This window comes from Cyprinus carpio, chromosome B7 (genome assembly GCF_018340385.1).
Source record: "Cyprinus carpio isolate SPL01 chromosome B7, ASM1834038v1, whole genome shotgun sequence".
NCBI lineage: Eukaryota > Metazoa > Chordata > Actinopteri > Cypriniformes > Cyprinidae > Cyprinus > Cyprinus carpio.
This window is the reverse complement of record NC_056603.1, coordinates 32599832-32612292: the sequence shown is the minus strand read 5'-3', so window position 1 is coordinate 32612292 and position 12461 is coordinate 32599832. Positions and strand designations below refer to the sequence as shown.

The window sequence follows — 12461 nt, the reverse complement described above, 5'->3', positions numbered from 1 at the left end:
TCTCATTGCAAACATATTATAATTAATTATAAATAACCAAGAAGATTATGACTGTACACCATTGAAATCTCAGAGACAAATGACTTGAACATTGTTAGTTATACAGTTGTTTACTTTTTATTTTTTTTACAGATAAAAGCTAGCAAATAAATTATATTTTTAACTTGAAATATTTTGGGATGTTTAAAATGAAACCTCGCTGTGAGTCACCTTGGCCCATGATGGGGGCTTCCTAAGTTTGTATGTGTGTGTGTGTGTGTGTGTGTGTGTGTGTGTGTGTGTGTGTGTGTGTGTGTGTGTGTGTGTGTTAACATCTGCAATAGTTTTCAACTGTTTAAAATTTATCAAAAAACACTGTTTTGAGAGGTAGTTTTTATTTTATTCCAAAGAGCATCACAAGGCATTCACACATATAGCCACTCACACAAACATCTTCAATAAATGTTTAAAACACAAATGTCCATTTATCTTCATCATATATAAATTATAAAAATAGAAACTTAGAATACAACATATCTGTACATTAAACATACTTCTTTATTCAGAATAAACAACAAAGAGCATGTAACACTAAATGATCTGTTATTTTCAATAATATTAACATAAGACCATGTGGACAAGTTAACTACAGTAGATTTACTATTGTACACTGACAGGGTTGAAGGTTTATTTCAAACTATCACTATCACCTCAAAAGAAGATCAGGAATTTTAAATGAGAACTTTATGGGGTTGAATGTACCTGTTGTCATTATTTTATTGAGTGCTGACAAAGATTTAGAAGACAAGATATATTGTACATAATCCAGAGTGTTACCGTCACTTTGACATAATGTTACAAATATATATATATATTAAAAAAAAAATACAAAACACAAAATAAATAAATGGAGATTGTGAGTAGATCCAAGTTATTCTAATGGAATATGGCAGGAAATGGCATTTGAATGTGATCCAACATTTAGGCTGGCAGAGGGACTGTTTGACACTTAGGAAGAACCCAACTCTTCTCCCACCCAGACCCTGCCCAACAAGTGGTGAAAAGAGAGAATAAAAAAAAGTTTTAAAGATCTTACTCTCATTTTCTTTTATATTCACAAATATTTACATACTCCTGAAACAGACATCATTGTGGCTACATAAATAGAACACTCTTTGTACTGGGAGTGCATTAGATTAACCTGTAGCCCCTGATCATTGTATAACAAATCTGTAGCTCTGTATTCATGGCTACTTTGCATCATGCACTTTACTGGGGATAAATATACCTTCAAATGAGCCACATTCTCTGTCCTTAAAGGGAAACTCAAAACAATCAATAATAATGTATCAATCCTTCACTCTTCATTTCCATTTTGACGATTTCCTTGTAGTTTCAATAGGCATTCATGCGAAACAATATAAAGCAACATCCACCTTTGTCTGTGCAGATTATTATGAACAGAACATGCTACATCTGGTCCCTATAGTGGTTTGACTGCTTCTCGTGACACCACAAAACACTGCCAGCCCCATTCCAGATAAGAACAACTCCCTTGCTCTGAATGTAACTGACTGAATTTGCAGTGGTCAAGTAAAGTCCAATTTTCACTATCTACTATCAGTTCACAGGTCTGATATACAGGAGAAGACTGCTAAATAGTTTTCTCTCTTCACTCAAAATGGGGCACTATAGTTCCAGACTGAATCATGGCCCTGTGAGGCCCCTTGGCACACTAGTTGGTGGTCCATGTCAGTAGGGGCTTTCGCACCAAGTAGTTCTAGGAACTAGCCAGCAGGGTGGTTCCTAGAGAAACAATTTCTCCATCGGGCTGTTTTCCCGGTTGCATTTGCACCGACAGCAAGAACTTTGCTGCATTTACAAACATTAAGTATTTTTACATGGCTTTTTAATGTAGCCAATGTTTCGTATGCGCTTGGCCAATCAGCGTACACTTACGTCACTGGTAGTTGAACTGTTTTAGACCCTACTCTGAGGTAGGAGCTAACTGAGTTTCTAGAACTAAAACCGTTCCTAGTTCCTGTGGTGCAAACACGCCAACAAGCGGGTACTTCCGCCAATAGTTCCTGCGATGCGAAAGCCCTTAATCATTCTCCTACATCAAGGGGCCCAACTCATACTGTATGCTCTGAGGGCCGCTTTATGTTCCTTTCTCTGGCAGCGACCCCACAATCCATCCCTGCCATAGGCCACAGTACCTTCATTAGCAGTACTCAAACCACTTTATCTGTAAGGCAAGAATCACATTTCCAGTCTCTTTATCATTCATTCATTATTTGCTGCTGTGTAGCATCAATCACAGAGGGGTTTCTTGCTTGAAAGCCCTTTTTGGTGACAAATCAAATTATTTTATTTCAGTAATCAGCCCAGAATTAGCAGATTCTTCCTGGCTTTGTGCTGCTCTGGGCTGCGAACTAAGCAACTAAGAACTACACACACACAGATGCACAGACTGTGTATTTCCACGTGGGTGCGCATGGCTTTAAGGATGGTACACAAAAGTGCCTATTCGTATAAACAAATACATGCAGAAACAGCAGGATAGACACAGATCTACACAGCATGTTATGTACACAGGAATGAATGGTCTGGACAGTGATGTAAAGGAGTAGTAGAGGAGCCTCCAACAAATGCAGTTTATTTGTTTGTGTGTTTCTTTGTGCGACTGCGTATGTCAATCGTTTATTTGGAATGTGTATCAGTTTCTTTGATTGTCTGCTTTCCTCTTCTCCTCCAGCCCTCCATCTGTGTTTGCGAGCCTTTCACAGAGTGTAGTCTCAAAAATCACGTGTGTGCTGGTGTTTAGATAGAGCTTTCTTCACACTGTGCCAGAGGTGCTCCTCTTAGACAAGGCATCTTAGAAAACTCCTCCTCCATCTCACTTAGCCCCTCCCCCAATCCCTCCTCCTCCCCATCTGGTCCCGCACTTTCTCTGCCATCCAACTCCTCTGCTAGGTTCACAGCTGATTCCTGCAGTTTTAGTCCGCTGGAGTTAGAATAAATATGCCTGCTGTTGTGCCCAGCCGGGTGCATATTGTGTCCATGACCGTTCAGTGTCCCGTTCCTTTTCTCGGTTAATGGAACCGCCTCTGACATCAAACTGGCGCTGCTTGGAGACTGCGGTGTGTCTGTAGAAGGAAGCAAGTCCCGCCCCTTTTCCAACGTGGATGATGAGTTCCCGCCCCCTCTCATGCCGCCTTGCCGTTTGTAAATTAGAAACATCACAATCCCACCCAATACAAAACCTACAACTAATAACATGATGTGGGAAGCCAGGAAGTGTCGGCCACCTGCAGTGGCCACATTCCCCTCCATGCTGGGGTTGTCAAGGGTCAGCTGGTACTCGGCTCTGCGGCAGGGTGGCTGATCTCTGCCTACTTCATCACATAGACACACGTAGGTGCCAAAACTCTCATCTGAGACCTGCACCTCCAGGTCATTGTTGTGGCGGCGGGTGTGACTATGTGGAGGATGGTCCCAGCGGCAGGGACGAGGAGACAGTTGCACACAAGAAAGCAGGACACGCAGATCCTTTACAACACGCATTTCAATTACAGGCGGGGAGCAAAGACCTAAAGTTACAGAGAAAAAGTAGATTACAATTCATAGGTCACAATTCATTTTCCTGTCTCTCTCTCTCTCTACACTATATGGTCACCAAGGCTGCATTTATGGAATTAAAAATGCAATAAAACATTAAAATTGGGAAATTTGATAACAATTTAAAATATATGTTTTCTATTTATAAAATTATGGCAAAGCTGAATGTTTAACTTTATATATATGTTCATCTTTGTTTGTATTCATAGCCTTAAACAAAACAAATTATTAAAAAGTATTATCTGGAAAATATCTAATTTGCATTCAGTTAATAGCAAATTATTGTCTACTAATATTACAATATAAGATACTTTTTTAATTAAAAATCGATATGTACTTTTTACAATGAATATCTTAGAGCAGCAAAGATGGTAATAGTGTGGAGAACATCTACATAAAGATACAACACTAACTATTCTTTAAGAATAAAAAGATAAACATTAAAGAAATCTCATAAACTATATGGATTTTTGGTTTTGCATCTCTCAAAATATACTTTGTAAAAAAAAAAAAAAGTAATTTCTGCTTTTTAACCTTTCAGTCTGCTCAACTAATTCAATTTTAAGTGTATTTACTATCAAATTATTTCTAGTTCATTTATAAAAACAGAGATTAAATTAGTGTCTGTGGTGATCAACAGCATGCCACAGGTATGGAATAAAGATATTAGGCACCACTGTCAGACTTACCTTCATCTTTGTTGCATTGCCTGACCAAATCATCTGCTTCTACCACTTCACCAGGCCTGAAAGATAAATGTAACTGTGTGACGTCAATGAACAAAGGAAGATTCAATCTGTGTTCTGATATGCTTTTGTGCGAATGAGTGTTTGTGTGTGACATACTTCAAAGCACAATCTCCCTCTTTATGCCTCCATACACAGCCAATATTTCGGGCACGTGCACACACCTCGCAGGTGGAGTACAGAGAACAACCCACTATGGGTAACTTCACCAGAGAGAGAGGAGTGCCCACCAGTGCCTCATCCTATACAGCAGAGAGACAGAGAGGCTCAGTTAATCCAGTCACTGGTCCCTAAAAATTAGTAACATGATTTAGGAGGGAGGCATAATTTATGAATTCAGATTGAACATACAGTATTGTTTTATATCACTAATTATAACAATAATAAAATAGATCACATTAAACAACATAAAAACTTATGTCATTACTTTGTATAGCAATATGTTATTCACTGGCTCCTGTGCAGAAAACAGAGGGACTTCTTCAATAAGAGTTGCATTCGGACCAACTACAGCGACTTTGTGCAGCTCTCCATGATCTATCAACACATGCACATGTATATAAAACACACATGATGATCAAATGATTATTAAATAATTGTTTTTTAATTTTCTGTTTAATATCTCTTACCTGTTCCAAGGTGTAAAACAGTGGTCATGTGTTGCTTCAGGCCACTGGAGGCCATTGTTAAGGTAACGGCAAGTTTAGTGTATGTGATGCCATTTCTGATCATCAGGGGTGCTGCCACCACACTGTTCTCCATAAGAGGGTGATCACGCACGAACGTCAGCACTTTATCAGGTAGCTTCAGGGAGGACTCAAAGCCCTGCTCCATCAGAGCACTATTCAGACACTGCGAGTTATAAAAGAAGAAAGGATCAATACAGATAATTAGTGAAACATGATGTTAACAACTCTTAAGTTCATGGGTTGGTTTTTCCAGCAAAGACATATACTAATACTACTGTATATATTTTGATTGGTTAAATGTTTGCTTGTTTTTTCAACCCAATCACTTGGTTGAGCCTGTTGGGTCATTTTGTGGGATATTTTTTCAGTGTTGGGTATTTTTGACTAGTGCCCCGAATAAAGTGAGGGGGGAAGTGGTCATCTGATGTACTCAAATCCAAAAATTACAACGCCATTGGTGACGTGAGTGCCAATGACTACAATAGTATTGCTCTGTTACACTCTCAGAAATAAAGGTACAAAACCTGTCACTGGGGCGGTACGTTTTCAAAAGGTCCATGTTTGTACCTAAAGGGTCCATTTTGGTTCCCTAAAGGTACATATTAGTACTTAAAGTGTACATATTAGAACCTAATAGGAACAAAAGTGTACCTTTTGAAAAGGTACCGTCCCAGTGACAGCTTTTGTACCTTTATTTCTGAGAGTGTAGTGTCTGTATGTACTGTGAATAAAATAAGGCATGAACTACATCTATGGTACAGTATGTTGTTGAGTGTGCAGCTGTATACCTGTCCTGGTCGGGGTGTTGGTATGGGCTCTGGGTTAATCCAGGTCTCACAGGACTTTTTCAGCTCTTTAAAGGGTCCATTCATCACCTTAGTGATCTCCTCCAGACTGTACACACACACGGCTGACAGCTCCCCTCTTTCCCTACACATTACACATCAACACAACAGGACAAACACACAAAACAACAATCATGGAGGAATAAAAAGCAAAGAAATAATTCAAAACAGATGAATCCAGCACAGAAGGTCAAATCAGGTCAGAGATGAAACAGAACAAAGTACCACTGTGAGGTGAATATGCCATAGAAGTGTGTGCTGCTGGGGTCTCCAGGCTGGTGCTGTACAGTGAACACATCAGTCAGAACGTTAAATCGCTGTCCACTTGCTCGATCTTCACACACCAGCTGGGCCTTCAGAAACGTCGTCCACCTTCTCTGCAAAGTCTTCATACCACCTACATCAGACTAGATAACAGAGAGAGAGACCAAAATAGATCAGACATGAAAGAAAATAACAGACAGATGGCAAAGAATAGAAGAACTTTGTGACTGAAGAAATCTGAACTCAACTGGAACAGTACAATTAATTACACAACATATCAGCTGACAGTAGAACTACTGTACAACATCCCTCTGAGACTTCAACCAAGCCAAACCATAAAAAAACTAGAGAGACTAGACAAGAAAATAGACCAGCTCTAGTTCATACCTTGCAGACTCTGGCCACTCGGGGCACTTTGACCTTGGCGTAAAGGTCATATTCTTTAGCTACTTCAGTGAAGAAAAAGTAAATTTTGTCATCTTCACCAGTAGGGTTGTTCTTCTCATCCTCTTGGATGAAAGCAGAACTGACAAACTCTGGATCTGAGTTCAGAAACAGGCAGAAGTCATGAAGAGTCTGGTTATAAACAATCTGGGTATAATTTGTCTGGATGAATGGATGGATGAGTGTCTTACCACTAAGCCAATTGATTGATTGTTCAGTGCGGATGCGTTCCTGCTCGAGGCCTGTTGCCCTGGAAATGTCATACATTGTGCCTAGAAAGTTACTTGTGGCAGCAGTGTAAAGGATCCCTCCTGAAAGAGAGAGAGAGAGAAATTAAAAAAAATATATATTTTTTAACATTTTAAGTCATTTCTTTGTTTTCATTGTGTTTTGTGATAAAGCATTTTAAGAACCAAATGTCCCCACAAGAATGGCACCCTGAAATCACCTACACTGTTGAGGCCAGCCAATGGCCCCTAAGAAGAAAACATCTTAGAGTTATGTCCGAGAAGGGTACAAGATGCTACATTATGGTGTTGATGCTATGGGAAGAATTTCACCAATCTTGATTGGCTACAGCAATCATATTATGTCACTGGAAATCAGTATTAGCTCCACTGAAGGAAGACTGTAGTGAATCAGGCTACAGCCATGTTTACAGTACAGATGCATACCAAGTAACCAAGAGCTCTGGTGCTTATAGGCACAAAAAAATTCTGCAGCTAAATGCCCTTCATTACATACCTGGTACGTACCTTAGCATTTAGGCTATAATTAGCTTTCACCGTGTGCAAAAGCAATATATATCTCCCACATGGCCTTATTTAGATAGCTAAGTGAGCATGTGTTTCATACCTGCCATGACTGCTGTGTAATGCTGGCTAGGCTCAAAGGGGCATTTCCCTTTCCCCGTCTCCATCTTCATGCTCCCATCTTCATGTTTCTCCAGAGAGAATGAAGAGATGTTCTAAATGAAGCAGATAAGGCAGATAAATATAAGTTCTGTCTGTCCATCAATTTTAAGAAATTAACAAAATTTAGACAAAGAAGAAAATATAATAGGGAGAGGAGTACACACTTACAGTCATATACCACAGGAGGAAAACAGTCAATCAGTCTAAAGCGAACAGGTTTACTGTCTAATTTTATACATTTCTTTTTAGTGGTCCTACTTAATAGTATGACAAGACTTGAGTCAGTTTAGTTGTGGAAACACACAGACTTACAATAAATGCACACTGGGGGTCAAAGGCAAAGGTCCCACAGGCATATATGCGTCCATCAACCAGAAACTCCAGCAGGCGGACGTAGTTCTTGCAATCGTCCTGTGAGGGGCAGCACAGTAAAGCAAGACATACTGTAAGTCTAATAACATATACTAGTTTGTTATCACAGGGAAAAAATTATTTTAAAATATATTAAAATGTATAACACCTGACTTATGTGAATGTGTCACTTTCAAATCATTGCCGAACAAGAGAGTTTCTGTATCAGTAACATTGATTGGTAACCTGAACCCCAATGGGCTGTATCTGAAACCCCAGGGCATTTTCTACAGTGAGACCTCCCCTTTTTATCCTTCAAAGGGCACAGTTAATTGGTAATGATTGACATTTCACAATATAAGTCAAACAAGAGGTTTTAATTCACAAATGCATCCTATCATGTATGCCAGGCTCTAATTTTGATCAAAACCAGCTGACTTTACTTGAAAAGTTTCAATTTCAGGACTACACAGACCATTAAGTACATCAATAAAGATTAATGAGAGCCCAGCCCGTATTGATTCAGAGTTTTCCATGTGTTTTAATCGAATGTGAATGTGTGAGAGGGAAAAGTGTTCATTCAAATGACCAGTCGCAGGTCTCCAGGGTCAATTAGCTCACTCCTTCAGATCTTTCTTTTTTGTTTCCTCTCCTCCATTCTATCACGGCATACCTTTTGTTTGCCTAATCACACCCTTTCTGACCCTCCCCCATTAGGGCCTCAGCCCACTTGTCAATCTCCCACAGACCCCACCCCCATCAATATAGCAATGAATGCTAAGCACAAATAAGTGAGCTCATTATCTCTCACACACACACACTCGCCGCATGTGTCACCCTCAAGTGAGAGAAGGACGGAGAGAATGACACGCACACAGGGAACTATACTAAAGGGTAAATGCACTCAGTATATATTTTTTATTATTAAAAAGGTTTAAACATTTAGAAATACATTTAGTTTAGAAAAACAGCATTAGTCATCTTGGTAACCACCCTGTTATTGGACACTTTCACTCACAGAATAAATTAATCATTGCTTTCTGTGAGTATTGCATTTCTACAGTGGTATCTGTAACTGAAAATATTTAATTTTGCAATGATGCTGCTTCCACACTGCTGAGTGTCAGTGAAAGTGTGACAACTTCATATTTGCCCAGTGTTGATGGCACCCTTGAAAACATTCCTAAAAATTAAAGCAGGAAAATTGTGGATTCTGGAAGTAGGATCTTTTCCAACCCTTTCACAAGGTTTATATCATTTTTTTGCTTGCTACTGAGCTCTTTACATCCCCCCACATCAAACACACACCATACACTATGAGTTTTACCTCTGTTTTTCCTTTAGCAACACAAGATTTCCTCTTTTCTTCTGGAACACTCCACTCAATCTACATAAATATTAGAGAGAGAGAGAGAGAGAGAGAGAGAGAGAGAGAGAGAGTGATCAGTACTTGTTTGCTGGTTAAAAAGAAACGATGTGAGCCATGATTACGCAAAACATAATGTATTAAAATGTATATTTAGTACCTGTAAATGTTATTTACTTATTTAGTTATCAAATATATTAATACATTCAGCCAAAATCTGAAAATGGCATTTGTGATCATTTACATAACATTAAACAACAGATTTTAAGGGATAGTTTTCACACAAAAAAAATTATTTCTCATAAAAAAAGATAATTTGAGTAAACCTGTTGTTACATATCTTCAAAGTTTGAATACTCGTAAACGATGATTTAAATTTCAGCCTGTTCCTCAAACAAAGCTATAACATGGCTTCAAGTGAGTATAGTGTAGTAATAAGTGAAATTATTTAATTATTATAAATATATTAAAATAACATAACTCTTATTTGAATTAAAATGCTAAAACATGAAAATATATGCTAACATATGTCTTCTTCTTCTTCTTCTTCTTCTTCTTTATATAGTGTTTGGAAAATATGGTTCTCAAACAGTTTGAGAACCACTGTTTTAAGGTGCAGTCACAGTAGTGAAATGTGGGTACAAAAAAGGTACATTGTTCAAGTGTTCATTGTCAAGTGTACCGATACACAGCTTACAAAGAAGTTACTTTCAAACAAAACAGCTTTTTATTGGTCAACGCAGCAAATCTGTGTGACTAGCTATAACCCGTAGCCTAATCTAGCATGTGCAGAATATATAATAATATATATATTTTACAGAGAAATTCTAACCCCAAAAATCTAAAACACTTTGCCTTGGGACAAGACTGTACATATAAGCCCAGGAAACGAGTTATCATGTTATCAGTGCTATGATCTCACAACAGCAGCTCTCCTTAATCTTAATATCTAATATTACATGACACTTCACAGAGTAATTTTGCTTCCAGACGATGAACAGTGCAGATGGAGATACTTTTCAAGCATGTCCTGTGCTCTGTGTGTGCTTGAGGGTAAACGGACGTGAAGCAACATTACAGTGTGTGATAAATTTTGACTCTGATGATAGGAGACAGTGTGATGTGGCTGCTGGGGGAAAGGGGAGGGACGTTGGAAAGGGTTAATTTGGTTAGAGAGCTGCACTAGCAACAAGGGATGAGATCATCTAGTTTAGCTTGATGAAAAGCAGTGTATTCGATCCTGTGCTGCCTGTTATGATGACTGTATGTGAGTGTGTTGATGTGCAGTTTGGATGTTGTTATTTGGCACAATGTGTAATGATTTACTTGATTTAATCTTTCCACTTTAATTAAATCTTTTTCATTATAACAGTTAAAGAAACACAACTAACCCTTCGCCTGGAGGCTTGATCTGACCAATCATAATGCCAAATATGCCATTTTGGCCGACAAACAAACCAGACCGGAGAGTAAATTAATGTTGGTGGACTTGAACTTGAAGAATGGTGTATATTGATGTCTTTCCGCATTTCAAACAAGGTACCGTCTGATGTTCATTCATGTTTATTTTGTGCTATAACTAGTAAAGAGTAAGAAATGACTGGTTCATTCGCTGCTTGAACTGAGGTACAGCGATCTGTCACAACACATTAAAGAACCACAAAATGGTATTTATTGTTTGTTTTCTTTAAAAAAAAATGTAAAAAATTTGAAAGCTGACATTTTGTTTCATACCAAAAGTAACCTGCTCTGTCTTGTCTGTCAGCATGTTGTTAGTGTCCTCTTTGCCCTGCAATGTATTTTTCACTGCATGAGAACATAATGTGTGGCGTGAAAGTGCAGTGGCTTGAAGAAAGTAGCAACAGCAACTAAGGGTCTTTGCGAAGTGTCAGTTGCCTCAATTAGCGTAAATGGTAACACTTGACAATAAGCTTAACCCAAGCTTGAATTTTGAAACTGAATTTTGATAACTCTTTTGGTCTTTATTTAAAATCTACAGATTGGCAAGTTTGCAAAAGTGAGAGCGTAAACCCAATAAAAATACAGTTTACCAACTAGTAAGTAGATATGTTTTATGTCATAGAAATAAAATGTAAAAATATCTTGTGATTTGTGTTAACCACAGACCATATTTCAGTGATTTAACGAAAAAAGAATTGAAGAATAATTGACATCGGGACAGTGAAACCAGAAATGCAAAAATGCTAAGACATTTCCGGGTTTAGGAATCATTCTCTAGATTAATAAATGCTATAATCCATTACTAGTTAATTGTTAGTTCATAATTCTATTAAAGCATTAACTGTTAACAAATGTAACCATAAAGTGTTACTACGTAAATAATAAAGATAGACCTTTAGGAAAATTTTTAACATTCACTGCAAGAAAAAAAAGAGAGAGAGAGCTCACCATCTTCCTCTTGGACAGATTAGCAGTATCCACAGCGATGACTGCATCCCGTGCACCAAGATAGAGCATCCCAGACACACGGTCCAATAGGAAGGTGCTGAAGTTATTTACGCCACTAAAATCAGCGGAACCTAGCCTAGGAATGTCTGTTGAGAAAAAGAAAGAAGCATGGATTAAACTCATATATCGAAAGATTTATCCTAGCAATTTTCAATAAGTCATATATATTAAAAATAAAAACAGACAACTTTCTACATTGCATTTATACTCACACAGACCTTTGAAGCTATTCATACTAAAATAATGATATTTACTACACCCAATACCAGGACTTCTCAACTCTGGTCCTTGAAGTCCACTTTCCTGCAGAATTTTCCTGCAGAATTATCAAATTAAGTTTACTTTGAAAAACGTTTAGCTGTGTTCACGTCAAAATGGAAGTATACTTTGGGATTTAGAGTGTTCTGGGTGGTTTTTATGCTGTCATATGATTGCTTAGGTGTCCTGAGTGTTTGCTTAAGCATTGTTAGGTGGTTGCTTGCAATTCTTTGCAATTCTGCAACACTTCTAGCATTACATTATATTCACCATCACATACACACACACACACACACACACACACACACACACACACACACACACACACACACACACACACACACACACACACACACTGTATACACATACATGTCTGTATATGTGGTTTACTCTCCATAGGTGGGTGCTTTTATACTGTAAAATATTTATTTTCTATCCCCTTACCCTAAACCTACCCATCACAGAAAACTATTTTCATTCTCTTTGCCTTTTTAGATTTTCAAAAAAAGAGAAAA

The 12461-nt window shown here is 38.1% G+C and overlaps 1 protein-coding gene across 1 annotated transcript in view; it reads right to left on the bottom strand.

Moving 5' to 3' along the window:
* Positions 1–357: 357 nt before the first annotated feature.
* Positions 358–12461, bottom strand: part of sema4f (sema domain, immunoglobulin domain (Ig), transmembrane domain (TM) and short cytoplasmic domain, (semaphorin) 4F) — a 59997-nt gene continuing 47893 nt past the window's right edge. Inside the window, exons 2-14 of the mRNA XM_019077161.2 lie at positions 11629–11774; positions 9181–9240; positions 7815–7913; positions 7444–7555; positions 6780–6899; positions 6532–6686; positions 6106–6287; positions 5824–5965; positions 4976–5198; positions 4774–4883; positions 4446–4588; positions 4290–4345; positions 358–3572 (exon numbers count right to left, since the gene is read on the bottom strand). Coding sequence (XP_018932706.2) covers positions 2803–3572; positions 4290–4345; positions 4446–4588; positions 4774–4883; positions 4976–5198; positions 5824–5965; positions 6106–6287; positions 6532–6686; positions 6780–6899; positions 7444–7555; positions 7815–7913; positions 9181–9240; positions 11629–11774 — 2318 coding nt within the window. The 3' untranslated portion in view covers positions 358–2802. The remainder of the gene's footprint in view (positions 3573–4289; positions 4346–4445; positions 4589–4773; positions 4884–4975; positions 5199–5823; positions 5966–6105; positions 6288–6531; positions 6687–6779; positions 6900–7443; positions 7556–7814; positions 7914–9180; positions 9241–11628; positions 11775–12461) is intronic.